Source organism: Bos grunniens, chromosome 11, assembly GCF_055505025.1.
Source record: "Bos grunniens cultivar Pamir isolate PY7600 chromosome 11, Bosgru_T2T1.0, whole genome shotgun sequence".
NCBI lineage: Eukaryota > Metazoa > Chordata > Mammalia > Artiodactyla > Bovidae > Bos > Bos grunniens.
The window spans coordinates 5932202-5953940 of record NC_141175.1 but is presented as its reverse complement, the minus strand read 5'-3'; the positions used below and the strand labels follow the sequence as shown (position 1 = coordinate 5953940).

Here is a 21739-nt window from a genome sequence, read left to right as displayed (position 1 = left end):
ATGTTCCAAAGCGGGAGCTGCAGCTCCGTCCAGAGCGCAAACAAAGGGGAGGGCCAGCCTGGAGGCCAGACCAGCCAGACCGAGGCACAAAGTCTGGGAGCCAGTCTGCTCGGTGCCCTCGGCCCTGCTTTGAAGTGATGTTTCTGCCCAGCGCCACGGAAATTGCTGATGGCGAAGGCGCGTCTCGAGCAGTGCGTCACAGGAAACGCAGACCGGGGCTCTCTTACGACACACGCATGCACACTCACAGGTCAGTCTGACTGTTATGGCCTGAGTGGCCTGAGACTCACCCCACAAATGGGGAGACTCAGACAAGGCAAGCAAAGAATCACTCAATTACCACTGTAGTCAGCGCTGAGAAGCTCAGGGCAGGGGAAGCAAGTCTAGCAGGGTCACCTAATCTAATCTGGGCGGTCAGGGAAGGGTGAGACTTGGAGGAGGAGCTGCCCAAGCACACGGGGAAGCACGTCCTGGGCCAGAACAGCATGTGCAAAGGCCCTGTGCAGCTGGAGGTATGCGAATGGGGGAGGCGGATGGGGGTCAGGTTGGGCAGAGCCTTTGAGGTCCAGGGTTTCATCTCACGGGCTTCAGGAGATGTCCAAAGGGTTGACCAATGCACGTGCATTTATTTTCCTGGGAAGAGAAGTCCCTGGCATTCATTAAAGTCCCAAAGACTTCCAAAAGATTGAAATCCACAGAGCTAGTCCAATCCTCTCATTCCAAAACAAGGAAACTCAGGTCCTCTTTTGAAGGAAAGACATCTTCCCAAGGGTTCACAGATAACCAGAGAACCCTCCTCACTGGATCTCAGGCTGGTGTTTTTCCACAGCTAGCCAGCTGCCTTCCTCCAGCAGGGGAATGTCAACAACAACAAGGCGCTAACCCTCACTGAATACGGATACTGCGTCCCACGCAAGACGGCCTTGTTTCTGTCCAGGCAGGCCCAGAAGCGACACTCGACAGAACGACCCGTGAAGCCCTCCAGTCCATCGCTCCTGGGGTCTGACCCAACCTGCAAAATACCAAGAGCAGGACCCCCGATTCCAAGGCACCCCACAGCAGACCCTGGCAGATGATGCTGGCTCATGAAGGAAGGGCAACAGCAGCAGAGTCTCACTGCTCAGTTAGCATCTAGCCCTTTAAAGAAGCAGCTGCTCGCTCGCTGTTCTTTCTGAAGTCATGACGGGCCAGGAACAAAACTGCAGGACATGGAAGGGAGGAAGCCCACACCCTCAACTTTATCAAATCCACCTGAAACTGAGAGAAATGAACTATTTTTTCAAGTGAACAAAAACAGTCATTTTCTCCTTGCGACTTACTTCACAATTACATGGACTACTCAAGGGAAAGTAAGTATGTGTGGAGAACACCTCCTGAGCTTTGATGCTTCCTGGAAGACCCAAAAGAGGAAGTCACCTCCCGGAGTGACAGGCATTAGAGGCCTTTGGGAGTCTAGTCCCCCAACTTCCTCTCTCACCTTCCTCTCCCACATCCCCTCTCAGGAGCCTTTTCTTTAGCCACAGGGGCAGTGCCTGGTGAGAACCTGCTCCTGTGAGCCCGCCTGTGCTGAGTCCCACCTCCTTCCTCTCCAGTAAAGCAGATGAAACCCAACGGTCAACATCTGGCAGACTGTCAATGGGTATCCATCAAGGGGACCCACAATCTCTGCTTCAGTTGGAATGTGACAGGTTCAGAAGAGGCAACACCCTCACTGGGGAAAGGCTCCCATCACCTTCCTCCCACCCTCAAAGCCCCCAGGATCTGTGGGCTCCTGCCCTTTACAGCGGAGAAGGCAATGGCACCCCACTCCAGTACTCTTGCCTGGAAAATCCCATGGATAGAGGAGCCTGGTAAGCTGAAGTCCATGGGGTCGCAAAGAGTTGGACATGACTGAGCGACTTCACTTTCACTTTTCACTTTCATGCATTGGAGAAGGAAATGGCAACCCACTCCAGTGTTCTTGCCTGGAGAATCCCAGGGACGGCGGGGCCTGGTGGGCTGTCATCTATGGGGTTGCACAGAGTTGGACACGACTGAGGTGAGTTAGGAGCAGCAGCAGCAGCCCTTTACAGCAGCCCACTTGGAGATGTCACCCATCGTGACCAGGCAGCCTCAGCACGGGCGGGGCTGGGGGGAGCCTCAGCAGCACTCTCCAAGAAACACATTCCTGGGTAAAGATGCACAGCCTTCCCCACTCTGAGGCTGAGCCCACCCCAACACGTGCTTTTGTCCTCTCATTCAAAGAGAATCCGTGAGCTTCCCATGTGCCTCCCGAGCTCTGGTGACAAGGCAGCCGACAAGGAGCTCACCTCCTTACAAGAGAGGAGAGCACACAAGCAGCAGCAAAGGAACATCACATTAGACACCAACGACGAAACAGAGGCAGGGCTAGGGGACAGTGAGGAGACAGCTTGACGGGGTGTTACTTCAGGCCCCAGGGGACCTGGGAGCAGAGGCCTGCGGGGCGGGAGGGGGCACCCGTCACAGTCACCCAGGACAGCTCTGACTCAGGAGCTGCGTGCTCCCTGTGCGAAGCTCACCACCCCCACCCCGGGGCCATGCACTCCCTGAGCGAGAGGGTCAGCAACCCCCCAGGTCACGGGACAGCACACAGCAGAGGCAGCCCCTGAAGCCAGGCTCCTGAGCCCCTCTTGGCTCCCTGTGGGGGCGGGAGGCATCACCTCTATACCTGGGGCAAGCGCGCGCCAGGCAGAGGGAGGAGCAAGGGCACGGCCTGAGGCAGGAATGTGCTCGGGAGCCTCCAAAAACACCCAGGGGAGAAGCTCAGGCGGCCGAGCCGCAGGGCAGAACAGCCAGGGACAGGGCTGCAGGCGGGCCAGGCAGGGCTCTGGCTTTCGGTCACGGTGTAGAGCCACGGACAGCCTGGATCAGCCCGGTTTGATCTAATTCACGCTCTGGCTGCTGAACGAAGACTGGACAGCTGTGAGGGGGAGTGGGGACCCAGAAGCCAGTCGGGAGGGCACCAGGGCAGCACAGGGAGGGGCAGCACTGGCTGGAGCACAAGTCAGCAGAGACGGGTGAGAGACGGGAGGCCGGGCACACCCGGGGTAAGCCCAGGGGACCGGCGGGTGGTCAGGTGTGGGCAACAAGAGAAGAGTCCGAGAGGACTCCCGGATTTTATGGGCCTGATCAGTTAGGCCAAAAATGTCATTATTTAGTGACTACCCTGATAGTCCAGCGGCTAAGACTCCACGCTCCCAATGCAGGGGGCCTGGGTTCAACCCCTGGTCAGGGAACTAGATCCCTCGTGCCAGAACTAAAGCTCCTGCCTGCTGCAATGAAGACTCAAGATCCCATATGCGGTGACTAAGACCTGGCGAAGCCAAATAAACATTTAAACGAAAAAAAAAAACCTCTTTTAAAAAATGGCATTATTCACTGTCATGGACACCCTGGGAGGAGCCAGTGAGGCGGGAAGTAAGGTGGTGAAGCAGGAGCCCTGGTTTAGTTTAGACACATCAAGTCTGATGCTGACAAGACAGCTAAGTGGAGATGTAAGCGGGCAGTCTGCAGTTCAGGGGACAGTCGGAGGCTGGACACGCACATTTGGGGATGACCAATATTTAGATGGCATTTAAAGACAAGGGACTAGCACAGGCGTAGAGAGCAAACTTATGGTTACCAAGAAGGGGAGAGGAGACAGGATGAACTGGGATATAAGGAGCGACATATACACAGTACTATGTATGAACAGGTAACTAATGACGAACTGCTGTATGTATAGCTCAGGGAGCTCTACTCCACGATCTGTGGTGACCTAAAAGAGAATGAAATCTAAAAAAAGGAGTGGGTACATGTATCAGATCAGATCAGATCAGTCGCTCAGTCGTGACCCCGTGAATCGCAGCACGCCAGGCCTCCCTGTCCATCACCAACTCCCGGAGTTCACTCAGACTCACGTCCATCAAGTCAGTGATGCCATCCAGCCATCTCATCCTCTGTCGTCCCCTTCTCCTGCCCCCAATCCCTCCGAGCATCAGAGTCTTTTCCAATGAGTCAACTCTTCGCATGAAGTGGCCAAAGTACTGGAGTTTCAGCTTTAGCATCATTCCTTCCAAAGAAATCCCAGGGCTGATCTCCTTCAGAATGGACTGGTTGGATCTCCTTGCAGTCCAAGGGACTCAAGAGTCTTCTCCAACACCACAGTTCAAAAGCATCAATTCTTCAGTGCTCAGCCTTCTTCACAGTCCAACGCTCACATCCATACATGACCACAGGAAAAACCATAGCCTTGACTAGATGAACCTTTGTTGGCAAAGGAATGTCTCTGCTTTTGAATATGCTATCCAGGTTGGTCATAACTTTCGGCTTCCCTTGTGGCTCAGCTGGTAAAGAATCTGCCTGCAAAGCAGGGAGACTTGGGTTCGATCCCTGGGTTGGGAAGATCCCCTGGAGAAGGGAAAGGCTACTCACTCCAGTACTCTGGCCTGGAGAATTCCATGGACTATATAATCCATGGGATTGAAAAGAGTCAGACATGACTGAGCGACTTTCACTTCATGACTGATTCATTCTGCTGTCAGCAATAAACTAACAACATTATAGATTATACACCAATAAAAATTTAAAAAAGAAAAAAAAAGACATGGGACTAGACTGCTGAGGAAGAGACTGGAGGACTCAGCCCTGCTGCTGCTAAGTCGCTTCAGTTGTGTCCGACTCTATGCGACCCCATAGACGGCAGCCCACCAGGCTCCCCCGTCCCTGGGATTCTCCAGGCAAGAATGGGTTGCCATTTCCTTCTCCAATGCATGAAAGTGAAAAGTGAAAGTGAAATCGCTCAGTCGTGTCCGACTCTAGCGACCCTATGGACTGCAGTCTACCAGGCTCCTGTCAATATTCCAAAACTGAGAGTCTGGAAGAGCAGAGAATCCAGAAAAGGAGGGCTGAGATGGGCGTGTCTATGTGTAACCACAACACTTACACATTAAGACAAGCCAGAAGCTTGTTTAAAAAAAAAAAAAAAACCATGATGTTTTTAAAGTACTAAATTTTAAACAAAATTTCAGTTTTAGAGTCTGGTTCTCAGGTCCTAGGTGCTTAGTTTTAAACTGTCTTGCTAATCATGGTGACAAATCAAACTAATCAATTAGCTAATGTCCCAGGGCACAATATACACGGAGTGTGAGATTCATCAGAGTTTTCCTCATAGCTGCCAACCTTCTGGGCATCTTCTTGTCAGAGCTAATTAGAGCACTGCCTTTCACCTTGCAAGATGCTGACAAGAACACACGCTGGAAGAGGAGGAGCTGTGAACGTCGTCCTTCTCCTGCTGGTCCCCTGTGCCAATCTTCTTCACTCTGAGGTGTCTGTGCTGCTCATCCATTTAAAAAGGATTCATTTCAGTACCGGGCAATGGTTTACCCTCATTCCTCCACATGCCAACCGACTAAGTCACGTAAACCTCAGCTTTCTCATCTGTAAAATGAAGTCACTCTCAGCTCCCCACGGTGCTGCTAATGGGATTAAATACACACAGTACAGCTCCTGGCATCAACGTTTATAAACTGTTTTCTACATCCCTCCTCACCCTCCAGGAGCCACTTTTCAGGTTAGATCCCGAGGAGTCTTTTCATTCCTCTCCATACTTAACTTTAAGCAGTGATTCCCAAGTGCCCCCATCCCAACACCCACCCCACCAGCAGCACCTGGGTTGTCATTCTGTCTCTCAGTCATGTCTGACTCTTTGCAACCCATGGACTGGAGCACGCCAGGCTTCCCTGCCCTTCACCATCTCCTGGAGCTTGCTCAAACTCAGGTCCATTGAATTGGTGATGCCATCTAACCATCTCATCCTCTATTGTCCCCTTCTCCTCCTGCCTTCAATCTTGCCCAGCATCAGGGTCTTTTCCAATGAGTCAGCTCTTTGCATCAGGTGGCCAAAGGACTGGAGCTGCAGTGTCAGCCCTTCCGATGAATATTCAGGGTTGATTTCCTTTAGGATTCACTGGTTTGATCTCCTTGCTGTCCAAGAGACTTTTGAGAGTTTTCTCCAATACCACAGTTCTAAAGCATCAATTCTTCAGTGCTCAGCCTTCTTTATGGTCCAACTCTCACATCCGTACCTGACTACCGGAAAAACCACAGCTTTGACTATATTGACTTTTGTCGGCAAAGTAATGTCTCTGCTTTGTAATACACTTGTCTAGGATCACCTGGGTACTTGTTAGAAATGCCAGTTCTCAGCTCAACTCCAGAACTGCTCAAGCAGAAACCAGGGGCTGGAGCGAGCACAGCAACCTCCAGGTGCTAAAACCTGAGACGTACTGGAAAAGGTGGGTCGCATTCTGGGGCACCCAGCAGGTCCTCAGAACAGGGACCCCCGACCTGTCCTGTCATCAACACCTGCTAACATAACAGGCTGTAAACTGCCAATCTGTCATAAACACAAACTTCCTACCTTTCTGGTTGTTTTCTTTAAACGTCAACTGTAGCACTTGAATAAAAAGTCTTAAAAAATTCAACCTCCATCCTTCTTTCTACAGCAACAGGGAAAAGAAAATCTCTAACTTAACCCGAGATTACTGTCCCCATATAATTATTTTTCCAATTCTCTCAGTAAGACTTGACACAAACACTAAGATCCTTCCCATCCATTCCAAAGAATATGAATTTAAGATCTGGTTAATCTAACTTTTCTCACAAGGAAAATATATTCTGGTTGTTGTATGTACATGTTTATTGTTGCTGTTGTTGAAAAACCAAATAGTCCTAGGTTTTGATGCTTCCATGAATTCAGCAACTGGAATGTAAGAAGTGGCAGATGCCCACAGGGAGAACAGGGCCAAAACCGAACTCAGCTGACCCTCTAGGGACTCTATAGCCCTGACCCCGCCCTGGAACAGGCTGTATTTCTGAAACAGCTGTCTCACTGCAAAAACAAGACCCTCTCCAGCACAAACGTGTGGCACTCAGGAGCTGTAAATGATTCCAGATCAGGACACTTCTGAGAGTGACAGGGAGGGTGCTATTAATAATCCTGCCAGGACAGCAGGTGGGGCCGGGATGTGAGATCGTCACCCCATCTGTCGCGTCTGCCTGAGCCCAGTGATCTTCAAGCTCTTTTTCCTGAGGTGTCCAGACATCTAACTGCAAGGCGAGGCAAGAGTGATGTTTATAAGCAGAACTCTAGAGCCTGATTCTTCGATCAAAGGCTAGACCTCGCATGGAGGGGAGCCCTGGACAGGCTCAGTGCAGACCCGGAGAGCAGGTGCCTGGCTCAGTTATCACTGTGCCCCAGCACCTCTCGTCAGGAACTAAAGACAGCAGGTGCTCAAGAAAGCAGCTCAGAGCCTGAATCAAAGCTTCCTGCTGTATTTCCTTGACTCTAAAAGGTAAATTCCTTCATAGTTTCACATTTGAAATCAGAGTGTGTTGTTTTATTATCAACCCTGCTAAGGTAATTTCCTGAGAAGTGTTACTGTATCACTAGTATGTCTTACATGTGTTGGTGCCACAGGATTGAAAGACGCAGTGACTGCCTATCACCCCAGATTCATAGACATGTTCACGATACTCGTGGGATAGAGACTTGTGACAATCTCGAGGCGACAACTCCTAAAGGGAGGCACTGTTTCATCTAACACTACCAGCGCTTCCCTGGCCTTAAAACTCTTAAGAGAAAGACTGGACCTTGCTTCCGTAGGCCATCCTCTCTCGGCCCCTCCCCCAAGTCAATGATACCTTCTTATGAATGCGGCCAAGAGCCTGGAATCCGATCAAGCAGAGCTAGTGCAAATCCCATCTGTGCGGTCCAACTCAGTGGGTGCCGACGAGGACGGTCTCCAGGCAGAAGATTGGACGGAAGTCCCCGACAGGCTTGTGAGGATCTTACTAAGAGCCCTCAGCGTGTGCCAGACTACTGCACCCACTGAGCTCTGGGCTCACCTTGACCTCTACACCTCCAGGACTTCTCTCCCACTCACAGCACTGCCCTCCTCAGACCAATGAAGGATGAAGGACGGGAACCAAAGGCTACCACAGGGCAGCAGTGGGTAATCCCCGCTAGGACGGCCCTTAAGGAGCTGAGCGCAGCTGAGGCTGAGAAGTTTCCGGCTCCACAGAAGCCCACATCTCATGATCATACAGGCTCGCTCAGTTATAAAAGTCGCTGCTCTCAGGGAACCCAGAGTATCATGTCCCATGGGTACCTGTAGTTCACCTAGAGGTCCTCCCAGCCCAGATGTAATTCATTAAACCAGAGGTCATTTCTAACATGAGCACTGCTCCCTAGTAATATATTTGGCATATTCCATCATTTAAAAAATGTTTTAATATAACTTACCATATTTAAGACTGAATAACTATAATACAAATAAATACTAAAAAATAATTGGTATCCACAGTACTTTTTTAAACGTATTGTCATAAAACTTACTGTCTTCACTATCTTTAGGTGTACAGGTCAGTGGTGAGAAGTACATTCACACTGCTGAGCTACTCTCATTACCATCCACTCACAGGACTCTCTTTGTCCTGTAAAACTGGACTTAAACACTAATTACATGTTAAACAGTAATTCCCCATTCTCCCCTCTCCTAGCCCCTGGCAACCGCTATTCCACTCACTTTCTGTCTCAACGATCTGATTACTCTGGGTGCGTCACACAAGTGGGACTGTACAATCGTTGTCCTGTGTCTAACATTTCACTTAGCACAAAGTCCTCAAGGTTCATCCATGCTGACAGGATGTCCCTCCTTTCTAAGGCTGGATAATGTCTCACTGTGTGCACACGTATCACACTTAGCTCGTCCATCATCTGATGACAGGCACCTTTTGGCTATTGTGTGAATAATACTGCTATGAAACCGGATACACAAATACCTTTTTGAGTCCCTTCCTTCATTTCTTTTGGGTCTATTACTCAGAAGCAGAATTCTTGAATCATACAGTTATTCTATTTTTAATTTTTTGAGAAATTGCCAGTTTTCCATAATGGGCACACCATTTTACATTCTCACCAAGAGTGCAGAGGGTTCCGATTTCAACATGTCCTGCCCAACGCTTGTTATTTTCTCATGTTTTAAAGCAGACACCCTGATGGGCCTGAGGCGCTGTCTCACTGTGGTTGCGGGATACATGTCACTAACGGTTAGCGATGCTGAGTATTTTTTCGTGTGTTTATTGGCCATCTGCATATCTTTTTTGGAGATGTCTACTCAAGTTTTTTAATTAGGCTGTTTGATATTTTCTGTTTGTCAAATGCCAGGAAACAGAGCTAGTTAACCAAAGTCAAATTCTATGCAGATAAACAATAATGATGTCCATACAATGGAATACTACTCAGCTATAAAAAGGAGTACACTAAATAGAAGCAGTAACTTCATGTACCTCAAAGGCAGCATGCTAAGTGAAAGAAGCCAATTTCCAAAATTACATGCTGTATGGCATTCCAGAAAAGACAAAAGTATAAGGACAGAAAACAGACCAATGGCCACCAGCAGCCAGAAGTGGAGAAACGGTTTGACAGCAAAAGGACAGCGGGAAGTCTTTGTCTTTTTCCCTCCTGGGGCGATGGAACTGTTCTCAATCTTGATTGTGGTGTGTGTGTATTCAGTCACTCAGTTGTGTCCTTCTCTTTACGACCCCATGGACTGTAGCCCACCAGGCCCCTCTGTCCATGGGATTTCCCAGGTAAGATTACTGGAGTGGGTTGCCATTTCCTCCCCAGGGGATCTTCCAGACCCAGGGATCAGATGCATTTCCTGCGTCTCCTGCACTGCAGGTGGATTCTTTACCGCTGACTCACTGAGGTTACACAAATTTACAGATAAGTTAAAACCCAAAGAACCAGAAACTCAAAAAAAGGTCAGTTTTACTATAGGTAAAATTTTAAGAAATTCACATGCAGAAGGGGAAAGGGCTCTCCGTTTATCCACAGAGGCACTGTGCTAACCAGTTTACAAGCATCATCTCATGGAGTCCTTACAAAACTTCAGGAATGCGTAAATACTGTCACTCGAGCCCAGGTCTGACTAAACTAGGAGAAACTAAGTCCTGATTATTCAGACACCCAAGATTCCATTTGATCGTTCCAAGATCAGGGGTGTTTGCAAATTATTATTTATCAGACACGACTGGAGCGACTTAGCAGCAGCAGCAGCAGCTTTCATGCACTGGAGAAGGAAATGGCAACCCACTCCAGTGTTCTTGCCTGGAGAATACCAGGGACACGGGGAGCCTGGTGAGCTGCCACCTATGGGGTCGCACAGAGTCGAACACGACTGAAGCGACTTAGCAGCAGCAAGAATTCAGGCTTGGCAGGACCACGTCCACACGTCATCTTTCTCTCCAGGGACTGGATCCACAGGGTGCCTGTCAGATCCTTAGCGGCACTTAATGACCTTAAAAAGCTCAAGAACCACCGCTCCCTATCGAGGTCCAGGGAGGGTCTGAGGCCTGCCCAGAGGACACGGCTCTGGGTGACAGCGCCAGGCCGGGAGGGAAGTCCCCTGATACTCAGGCTGGCGCTCTCCGTGGTTCTCGAACGCCACAGTTCCAACCAGCGCTGGTGACAGTGACTCATGCTCCCGTGATGATCTGAGTCTACAGGACCCTCCCAGCAGGAGGTGCGCTGCAGGACCAGGCTGGGACCAGACTACACAGGCCTGAAATGGAGCCCAGGTTCCCAGTCCAAGTCCCAGCTCGGTCAAATATAAAAACTGCATTCTACAAGCCTGCACATTTAGGGTAATTAATAGACAGCTCCCCCGAAACAGACAAGGGAAAAAAAAAGCAAGGATAGCTCATATAGGAAAGTGTGCTTCTGATCTGCACCTTTGGGTTTCTGATGAGCTCAGAGAATTAGTATTTGTAAGGTACCCTCTGACAAGCTGAGGCAGAAGCACAAATCAGTGTGGTGACGATAATTAAATGAGAGGTTCTTTAGCTCCTGGACCGAACGGTTGGAGAAAGTGAAACGGGTTGACTGGGCTTCGATCTGTCTGCAAATAGCCCTGTGCCCTGCGCGAGCTGGACTGACACACGTCCACCCTCGCTTATCAGAAAGGACCGGGAAAGCACGGGTAGGAAACCAAGCCTCAAAACAATACATCCGAATTTCTAAATCTATTTTAAACTGTGAAAATTAATCAAGGAGGAGAAATAAGGGGTATGAAACCAACCCACTTGCCGATTCAAAGTAATTTGTAAGTTACCTGCACACAAGGCCCTTGGAGGGCTTCTGGGGTTTTGGCTGTCACAAAACGAAGGCAACACCTTATGATCACTTCACGTTCAGTGTTGAACAAAGACGGCCGAGTTAACCCCGAGAGTCTCCCCGACAAGGAGAAACTGAGGTGGTGTCTCTGGGATGGAGCAAAAATGCACCTGTGGGTGACCAGCCCTGCTCTGGCTCTGAGATGAGCCGCTGCCCACAAGCACAGGCCCATCCCTTTTAGACAGACTTGCAGACAGAAGCAGGACTTCCCTACCCCCGCTGCACGTGACAGGGCACTGGTGTAGCTGAAATGACACGCCTCTTCCCATACGTTATCTCTTTGGAGGTCTATTACTCAGTTGTAAAAACCTATTTCCTGGAATTCAACTTGGACGGAGACAGACACACACAGACACACCCTGCAAGGAAATACCTGAGGAGCCAGAGACCCTCCCTCCTGTGACTGCTGAGGTCTGAGCTTCACTTACCGCACGACCACTAAAGGAAATGGTTGTTTTAGAGCAGAAGGGGACATCGGGTAGGGACAAAAGCTAATGTTTATTGTGTCAAGACTCTGCTACATGCTTCATGGGCATCATCTCATTTAATCTTCTCTCAACACCATAAGGTAGACCCTGTTAGAATTTTCTTTCCCTTTTACAAATAAAGCACTGAGGCTCAGACAGGCAAAGCCACCTGCCCACAATCCCACTGTTCCATGGAGAGCTGGGCGGAACTGCAGCCGGAGGACTCAGCCGAAGGCCACGCCCCCCGTTCCGGGAGTCCATCTTCTCATCTTCTGTGGGGGGAGACCGAGGGCTCAGAGGGCACTGGTCCAGGCCACAGTGCAGACCCAGGGGCCACGAAGCAGGTCTCCTGAGCTCTAGCCCCAGGCTCATGCTGCCTCTAACATGCATGAGTATTAAGAGAAGTATGAAAGCCTAGATCAAGTCTCCTGCACAGAGTGCAGGCCAGATCATCAGCTTCCTGAGGGCGCAGATGCCCCCAAACTTCTCAGTACCCCCGGTGCCGTGGCAGGCAGCTGGATGCTGGGGGAACAGTCGGCTGGTGCTGTATGGATGGAGACGTGCTGAACGGATGGAGGGGTGGGTGCGGGGGTGGACGGACGGGCGACTGAGTGGGTGAGTGAGCGGGGTGGCTGAGTCTGTAGGTGGGTGGATAGAGCTACGCTGACTAAGGCCCTCTTCCCACTGTTTACATCCAAAGTAGATTCCCCTGCAGTATTTTTGGCAAACCAAGCCGCCTCTATACCCCAGAGACCAGAAGCTGTTTCATAAATCTGTAGGCAGATGTGACGCCACCTTGACAGTCCTGCAGAGGAGCTGGAAAGCCCCAGGGGGAATCCCAGAGCAGGTTCCAACCAAAGACTACGACAGCGCCCTCGAGCCAGCCACCCTGCAGCCCTGCAGAGGAGGAGCAGAGAGGACAGCTCCAGGCTCTGTTGGGGGGCAGGGGGGCAGAGGAGCACATGCCCTGCAGCAAAGGGAAGGATGACTAACCCAAGTTCCCCGCGAGCCCCACCTCTCCCTCAGCTCACGACCCGCCTCCCTCTGAACTGTCACGTGGCATAAAACTCGCCACTTCTCTCTTTATAGCAACAGACCCAATTAAATCATACAAGGATCAGAAGGTAAAACTCCAGAGCACACAGGAAGTACTCAACAACTGTGAGCGGTCACCCTTCTCATCTAGGAGAAAGGCTGTGTTACTCTGACACCATTTAAGAAAAAAACAGACAAACAAAACCTAAAACAACAGCCAAAAAAGCCACTAATGCCTATCAAAGGGTTCTGAAAGCTATAACGGAGTATGTTTTATCGTGATGATGGATGGCTACAGTGCCCTCCAACACGAGTGTCATTAAAAACGAACAACCCTAATTCACACCCTCTTTGATATTGCAGACTAGACTCACAAAGAATCAGCGTAAGAAAGGGTGTGGAGATGGGTCTGTCCTCCCCATCAGGTGACAACAGAGGCACAGGAGGCTCAGAAAGATTAAGCCACCTGCCCAAGGTCGCTCAGCAAGAAGGAGGGATTCCTGCCCGCCCCCGCCCAGAGCCGGAGCAGGAGAGCCAGGGGAGCCGTGCCATCTCAAGTGCCCCAAAACTGTCAGGTGGCCTTTAAGTGCAGCAGCCTCCTCACTGGTGGAAAAGTCCCTGGAAATGTGGACGTTCATTTTGACCCAAGTCACAACAGTCGAGAGAACAATGCCGTCACAGCCAATGGAAATATGGGAAGAATAAGATGTAGTCAACTGAGCTTTAGTCCTATCTTGGCCCCAGAGCAGTACGACCACAGGCAAATCTGAGCTATTCTGGGACCTCAGGATCCCGCGCACAAAGAGAAGCTCCGCATGGAGCTTTGTCCTCCATAGCGCCTCGCTCCCGCTGTGAGGACTGGCAGAGACCACGTGTGGAGAGCACACAGAACGGAGTCTGGTCTCGGCGCGTGGGAGGAGCTCCAACACCAGCCACTGCCACTGCTTGTATTTATCACTGAAAGGAGGGGTTGAGAGCAGCCAATTCCAAGACCATGCACAAGCACCCATCTATTTATTCACAGTCACTCAGAGAGAGAGGGCACACGTGATCATCCACAACCAGAAAATAAATACAACCTCTGTCTCCAAGCCAGAGGTTTTGTTTGTTTTTCTGTTTGCTTGTTTGGGGCCAATTAAGTGGCTACTTGGCGCCATCTCATCCTCCTGTTCCCTCATCCCACGTCCACGCTTTCCTTCCCTCAAGGGCTGTAAGCCCTTCTGCTCGGGGGGTCAGGGGCTGGCTCCCAGCGTAACAGTAAGTGTGTTGCTGGGAGCACCCCTGTCGAGTCCACGCCAACGCCTGCACCCTGTCCGCTGTCCCCAGCCCAGGAAGCACCACATACCATCCTGGGCCTCACAGCTCCGTTTCTTCTAGGCTTGAAAAGGAGGGCAGAGGGTCCTGATCACGAAAGTTAACCTGCAGTAAAATGACCGTCTGAAGCCAGCCAGCCAATGAAAAGCAAGCAAGGAGAAAGGGCATCTTTAAGGGACCAACGGGAACCAGGGATCTGAGCTGCTATGACACAGGAACTGTATTTTAAGAAGACGGGATCCAGACTGTAGCCCAGGACAGAGTCAGAGAACCATCATCTATCTTCCAAACCGCAGCCTGGAAGAAACAAGTGGGGAGAAAGAGGAATTGAGACCATCTGAGGCCACTGCATCTTCGCTCACAAAAGAAGAAGTGGCAGGAGAGACTCTGCTTAAACCCCTGACCCAGAAGAAAGGGGAGCCAGCAGAAGCCCAGCAGCCCAGCTCTCCAGCCCCTCAAAGACAGCAGGAACTGTACAACCACTCCATACAGAGTCAGCAGAGCACGCAGCGAGTCCAAAATCCTGCTTAGAGGCCGAAGGAAAGAAATGACAAGTGCAGACAGCGCCTCCCGTCATGGCGCTCGTCACAGAGCGGGCTGGGCAGAGCAGGCATGTGCTGGCTGCGGGTTGCAAATGAAAGGCGAAACCCTAACTGCCCGACACGAAGGAGCATGGCCTAAGAGCGCCAGGCTCCTGCTGCCCCAGAACCATGCACGGCCACGGTCGCCGGCGGCCCCGGAGTCTCAGGCTGCACAAGCCTCAGCCTCCACCATGCCCTCGCGCTCTCCCAACAGGGCCTCCGGGCACCTGAGCTCAGTCTCCTCACCCATTTCTGGAAGGATACACTGAAACACTGATCCGTGCATGTGGTTAACCCAGAACCCCAACTATCTGCACACCCTTATCAGAGTACTGGTCCAACTAATACACCAAGGAACATCCTAACTGGCGATTCAAAGCCCAGAAAGAGCTCATTTAAAGAGGATTTTGAGACTTGAGATCAGAAACCTGAGTTCATCCTTTGACAACATTAAACGAGATTCACAGTGAAGAGTTCTTGAGCACCTACTGTTTTCTAGACACAGTGATGCCAACACCAAGGTGGACCCGGCAGACACTCTGCCTCAAGAGTCTGCTGATTTTTAACTTGAGGAAAGGAAACTGGGGCTTTGGTTTCTGAATGAGCTAAACAGTATCCTTCTATCCAGAAGGTTCCTCTGGGGCCCTCCCAGGGAATGCACTGTCTCTGCTAGAGGAAGAGAAGGCACAGAGAGCCTAAAGGCAGTCAGCTCTGGCAGAGGCGGCTGAGCACGTCCGGGAAGCGGGTTTTCACACCGAGCTGGTGGAAGACCATGGGGGCGCCTCGCGGTGCCCAACAGTCAGCGAGCAGCCTTCCTAGGAACTAAAGAGGGCCTGCTGCTTGGAGAACCCTGCTCAACGTTACGTGGCAGCCTGGACCGGAGGGGAGTGGGGGGCAGAAAGGACACACGTATTGAGTATGTATGGCTGAGTCCCTGTGCTGTCTACCTGAAGCCGTCACAACACTGTTAATCGACTGGACTCCAATATCAAATAAAAAGTTAAAATAAAAAAACAAACCCTCATAAATAAACTTAAAGAAAAAATACAGGCCTTCTGCTTTAAAACAAAACAAGGACATGCTAATTTTAGATTCCCCCTTCTCCCCCTTCACGGCACAGATGGAGAAAATGAGACCCAAAACGAGAGAAAGACTCTCCCAAGGTCACAACGGTCCAAACGGTCCAACGGCCTGAGACAGATGACCACAAACTCAGATGACAGGTCCCTCGGCAATTCACAAACTGGTTTTTTCGTTTGTTTGGTTTTAAATCCTAAAGCAGCCTCCAGGCACGGTGGGAGCCGAGTCCGAGGAACACCTGCCGGGCGGCAGGGCGCCGGGGCCCTTGGGGGTGCGGAGCGGAGGCCCTGCCAGGCCGCTCTTCTGTCCATCGAGTCATCTTGTTATGGCAACGGGAACGCATTCAGCTGGCCGGAGCTAAGACCCAGCCCTGTGCTCCAGGCGTGCTCCAATCCGGGCCGGCCTGGGACGTGACTTTTCTGCAAGCTCATACATGACTCATCTTTACAGGCCTCCTATCAGGTCTGCTGGCTGCAAGGAATCCCATTCAAACCACCTCTGCCCACAGCTGCTCAGGAGCCCAGGCAACAGGGGGTTGCCGCGGTTGACTTTGTAAAACATGGTTAGCCTGCATCTGTGCTATTTCTTACCTCCTTACGATACAGCTGGTGATGTTAACGTTATTAGTATCTAGGCAGCCTAAAGACTGCATTGTGTGCTGAGTCCTGCCTGACTCCTTGCTTCCCATGGACTGTGGCCTGCCAGGCTTCTCTGTCCATGGGGATTCTCCAGGCAAGAATACTGGAGTGGGTTGCCATGCCTTCCAGGGGATCTTCCCAACCCAGGGATCAAACCCAGGTCTCCTGCACTGCAGGTGGATTCATGGCAGGTGGATTCTTTACTGACTCAGCCACCAGGGAAGCCCAAAGACTGCACTGGGCCTACCCTAATGTAACAGGATTAAAAAAAAAAAAAAACAGAAAAGAAACTTAGAAACACGAACAATCAGATTAAGCTACTGTGTCTCCAGCAAGTTAGGAAGCCCTAAGCAATGCTCCCTAAAGGGGCCGGGGGAGCCAGGGCGCAGGCGCACCATGACCCTGGGCAAATCATCAGCCTTCCTGGGCCTCAGCTGCCCTCAGGGGAGAGGAGGGCTCACTGGCCCTGCTCTGGCCCCCAGGACTCGTGGGGATCGCTGAAATGAGGTCATCAGTCGATGCACTCTGGACAGAGACTATAGAAACTGTACGCCTGTTCAAGACCGTTTTGATGTTAGCCCCGGCCCAGGAACTGGGAAGGCCAGGCCCAGCAGGGTCCGGGTGGCTGCACCGGGTAGACTGTGTCTCCCATCAGGAGGGCTGCGGGAGGGAGGGAGTCAATTACCGAACCTGCCCTGAAAGTGTTGCTATTTATCGACTGGATACATTTTGAGCACATGGATACTTGTCGGGGTAAAGGAAGTATTAAGATTTAAGAGTTTTAAAACTGATCTAGGAGGACTCTCTCTGGGCCAAAAGTGTGCAGCCTCCTGTGAGAGCCTGGGCTTGTACTTTTCATCTGTTCTGAGAAAACACAGTGACAAAAAGTTACTATGACTGCAAACAAGGTAAGTTTTTCTTTTTAAAGAAAGCATCCTCACCCATCTGAAAAACCCAGCACCTGAGTCTGAGACACTATTTATTCTGACCTGAGGCAGGGTGCTGGCCGAGTCCAGAGCCGCGTCAGTCAGGGCCCCACAGAGCAGCCCGAGGCCACGAGGAGTCGAGAGAGTGGCCAGAGGGTTTGGTGATGGATGAAGGTCCTGGACAGACCCCCGTGGTCTGCTAGGAGCACACGGCAGGGAAAGAACCACTCCTCTCAAAAAAAAAAAAAGAAAATAAATAAATAATAAATAAATAATTTACATCTCCTCCAGACGGATCGTGTGGCTCTGAGACAAGAATCCTTCTTGCATCACGAACACTAGAACAACGCCAGGCCCCTAGGAGGTTCTGGATAAACTACCAACCTGGAACTGAGGAACGAGCCCCGGAGATTCTGAGGAGTACAGTTGGTGAAACAGAAGCCCCCTTCTTCCTACCCCCTCGGCTGGGCCCATTTAACTGCTCACCCCTCACAGTTCCACCAAAAGTCTGATGCCATCCCCGGTAACCCCCCAGCACCCCCGACCCTGCCAGAGCTAAGGCCTGTGTGACCACAACGTGCCCCCTGAGATTATCGCCATTCCCCAGAGCCCAGCATAGCGCCAGACCCCAGGTGCCGACCCCTCGATCAGTGCCGAGCGAAGAGATGGAGGAACGGATCCATGAAGGAATGGAGCAAAGATTTCAAAGTCCAGATAAAAAGCAACAAACATGAGTGGTGGCTTCTGCGAGGAAAGGGACGCATGCTGGAATGCTGCCAGTCTGAGTGGGGAGCAGGCGTGGGCGCTGGGGTGGCAGCGAGGGGGGGTGGCCCCGCCAGAGTGGCTCACAGCAGCAGGGCCCAGGGTTACCAGGGCAGCCTGCTTTTCAAAAGAACCAGAAACCCAAGACTGGGGAGTGATCTCCTGATTTTTAAATGCGGACCATCAAGAACACACATGGCTCACACACAACACATCTATGGCCTGAATCCAGCCCACAGTCGCTGGTCAGTTGCCTCCGCTCATCAGGCGAAAGGGGTGTCCGGCTTCAGTTCCCTGCACGTAGTGTGTCTGCCGGGAGGAAGCGTGAGCGCACTGACCCCAGAGCTGCGGACACAACCAGCATCAGGCTCGCCGGCCCCCAGGTGGCCCGGCACTGCGCACACCTCCACAGTGCGAGTCCTCAGAACAGGCCCCTCAGTTCCCCTAGAGAGCCTCTTCTCCAAGCCTGCCCTGCCCACAAGCTCACCCCGGGAGCTCCCTAAGCCGTCTGGCTCTGCTTGCTCCCTGCCTTCCCACTACATCTGGAAGACACCGGGGAGCCTCCCCCCTCCCACTCCAGCAGCCTTCCTGGCCTTCCAGGTTCAACCCTTCTCCACTGAGCCTCAGTGGACAGGCCCCAAGCAGCCAGCAAGCTGACCCTGTGCCCCCCTCAGGAACCCAGACTGTGCTGAACCCCCACTGGGCCTGGAGCAGATGACTGCAGACAGCCTGATCTGGTCCCTACGGAAGGGTCTACCCTCAGAGGAAGGGGTACCTATGACCCCGACGCCAGGCAGGCTCTGCTGAGGAAGTAAACAGGTTGAAAGGCAGCACGACAGACTCAGAAAGATCTCCCTGACAGCTCAAGGGGCTGAGGCTCCGGAGGGAGATGGGGTGGGAAGGGCGGCAGGGGTCCTGGGGTGCATCAGGCTTCTCTCACGCTCAGAAAACCCCGGCTGCCTTAAGTCCTGAGAAGTCAGAGAACTGGTCCTATTTTCTGAGTCGAGATTATGAACACGTGGAAACAACTCTCCTGCTCAAGTCAACAGAAAACAGCAAAACCTGACAACAGTGACCGCTGGCTAGGTGTCAGGCTCTACAATTCACCAGAGCCTGTTCCCCTGCTAACAAGTGGCGCCTCTCACCTGAGGACCTTTCCTTTACACGAAACACCCTGCTGGTGGCCTCACGGTAGGTCCATTTAGAAGAAGAACGCCAACAGAAACCCGAATGGAAATCTCGCTGAAGTGCAAAGTTGACAGCCACCTACGATGACCAGCAGAAAGCGCCTGGAAGGTGTACCCTTCATCCCGGAGTGTCCCAGTCTCCTTGACAGCTGTGTGCGGATCACAGCAAAGGACCTGAGGCAGGACCGACCTCCCTCCAGCTCCACGTGAGGGGCCAACCTCAGCATTTCTGGCTCAGCCACCTCCCACCATAGGCACCTTCCTCCGGAGCTTTCCACATCCTCGGTCAGCCTCGGCCCCCCATCTCCACGGGGGGCACCCTCACCCTCTTTTCAGAGCCTTCCCCTCATCTGTGCCCACAGGCCAGCCATCTGGTGGCCCAGGGTAATGCTGGGACCGGCTCGCCCACCCTCAGACGAGCTTCTCTGAAGGCAGGCACCGCTTGCTTCTACATCTACTACAGCTCCTGGCAGAGGGGAAGGCCCAGGGGTAATCTGTGTGGAGAAGACCTGGCCTCAGGCCCCCTTTCTCCCGGGAGCAGTGAGATGCAAGAGGGCTGAGCCTGGAAAGCAGCCTGTGGGGCTGGGGGGCGGGGGAGAGGAGGAGGTGCTTTTCATTGTGTTCTTTTGACTTTTCCATGACTTTCAAATTTTTCAATTATCCTCATAATGAGAGAAAACCCTGTTGATGCTGTTTTTTAAAATAAAGCAGCCAAGTTTTCCCCAACACTGTCCAAGAGACATGGCGCATCCTGAGAAACGCTGCACAGATTAATCAGAGGTGCTTCTGAAACAGCATGCGTGCTGGCAGGGAACTCGTGGTCAGCAGACTCAGCCCTGGGGCTGGAGAACAATGAGAAGGACACCCAAGAAACAGCACCTGAGGCCAAGGGCGCTGCCCCGAAAGAAAGCTCTGGGGCCTCGGCTCCCAGAGCAGGGCATGGGGCCGGGGGCAGGGCCGGCCTTCAAGACACCACTGAGCCTGTCACAGCGGGACCACATTTGCTCTTACAGACAATCGGTAAGGATTTAATAAGCCCGCTGTTTAAGGTGCTCGGCACAGAGCCGGATACACAGAAAACCCTCAAGAAAGGCGGTGAAAACGTCCTTCCTGTATTCAAGCCACAGCCTGCAAGTTACGCGGCCTTCTGGGTCCACTTCCGAGGCGCTTCTCAGAAAAGTATTCTGGTTCAACCTGGGAAACCAGCAACGTCCAAAATCAGTGTAACCTGCCGTATTTCCAGTCCCCGAAGAGCCCACCTTCCAGAGCTCAGCTGCCAAGGGGATGACAAAGTATCCGGTTATGACAACCAGTGGCGTCCCCGCTCCGGGAGCCCTGGACCCAGGGATGTGTTCTGCAAGGTGTCTCCGGCTTAATTAAGCCCTGCGCCCCAGGTGCACCGCCCCCGAGTTGCGTCTTTGGAGACTACGATTTCCCAGCCCGGGGAAAACACAGGTAACCGGAAGGCGAGGTTCTGAGACCCCTAGGAAGACACAAAGAGATGAGGCTGGCAACGAGCTTTCTAACCGAACCCCAGACCCAACCAGCTACCCGTACGCCCCCACTTCCAAGGGCTCAGCCTGAAACCAGAGGAAAGCTCGCCCGCGCCCTGAAAACGCCCAGAGACACATCCTGCCCCGCTGCCTTTGAAGCCTCCGAAGTGGAGACGTCTGGTTCAATTTAAACTCGAGGCTCCTCAGAAATGACACATACATTGTGGCTCGGCTCCGTTCGCCGCCTGAAGGACGACCACCCGCCGCCCGGCCACTGGGACACGCGGTCGCTGCCCGGGTCCCCGGCCCCTTGTCTCAAAGTTCACGCCGCGGGCCGAGCGGCGCGCACCGGCCCGGCTCGGCCGCCCGGCCCCCGGCCCCCTCCCCGGCCCCGCCGGCCTGTGGCCCCGGGAGCGCCGCGCGGCCCGGCCCCGCCGCCCGAGACGCGTCCCGCAGGCCCGGGGTCGCTTTCGCCCCCGGAGCCCGGCCAGGCGCCTCACCTGCTTTCTCGATCTTGCCGGACATTTCCGGGCTGCGCCGGAGGCCGAGGCCGCCGCTCATCGGGCCCGGGCCGGGCCGCTGCGGGCGCCACAGGCCGGCGCGGCCGCCGCTCGCCTCGGCCCTGGCTCGCCGCGCCTCAGGCCCGCGCCGGCATGGCGGGCTCCGCGGGCCGCGGCCTGTGCGCTCGGCCAGCGGCGCCCCAGCCCGCCCGGGGGTGCCCGCCGCCGCTCCGCCTCCTCCGCTCCCGCCGCCGCCGCCGCTTCCCCGGGCCCGCGAGCCGGCCGCAGCGCCGCGCCGCCGCCCGCCCGCCCGCCGGCCTCGGCCGCGGCCAGAGCGCCACCTGCCGGGCGCGGCCTCCGCGCCGCCGAGGAAGCAGCGCCCCCTGCCGACCCGGAGCCGGCCGGAACTTCCCGCCCGGGACGCAGCGCCCCCTGCCGACCCGGAGTATCCACGCCAGGGCGAAGGACCTCCCCCTGGCCACCAACCCACACCTGGGCCTCCGCGTTCGCTGCCCGC

At 53.1% G+C, this 21739-nt stretch overlaps 1 protein-coding gene and 1 long non-coding RNA gene across 7 annotated transcripts in view; one reads left to right on the top strand and one right to left on the bottom strand.

Moving 5' to 3' along the window:
* Positions 1-21528, bottom strand: part of RAPGEF1 (Rap guanine nucleotide exchange factor 1) — a 137268-nt gene extending 115740 nt beyond the window's left edge. For 2 of the 6 annotated variants that reach the window (XM_086324475.1, XM_086324482.1), the window contains exon 1: positions 21223-21528. In XM_086324475.1, the coding sequence (XP_086180601.1) occupies positions 21223-21283 (61 nt within the window). In that variant the 5' untranslated portion in view covers positions 21284-21528. Of the gene's footprint in view, positions 1-14086; positions 16639-21222 lie in introns of those variants that run through there. The other 4 variants (XM_086324469.1, XM_086324479.1, XM_086324476.1 and 1 more) reach the window with 3 other exon arrangements.
* Positions 38-3373, top strand: LOC147362381 (uncharacterized). The gene is made up of 2 exons (XR_015136183.1): positions 38-250; positions 830-3373. It is a non-coding gene; the product is annotated as an uncharacterized LOC147362381 (long non-coding RNA).
* Positions 21529-21739: the final 211 nt, after the last annotated feature.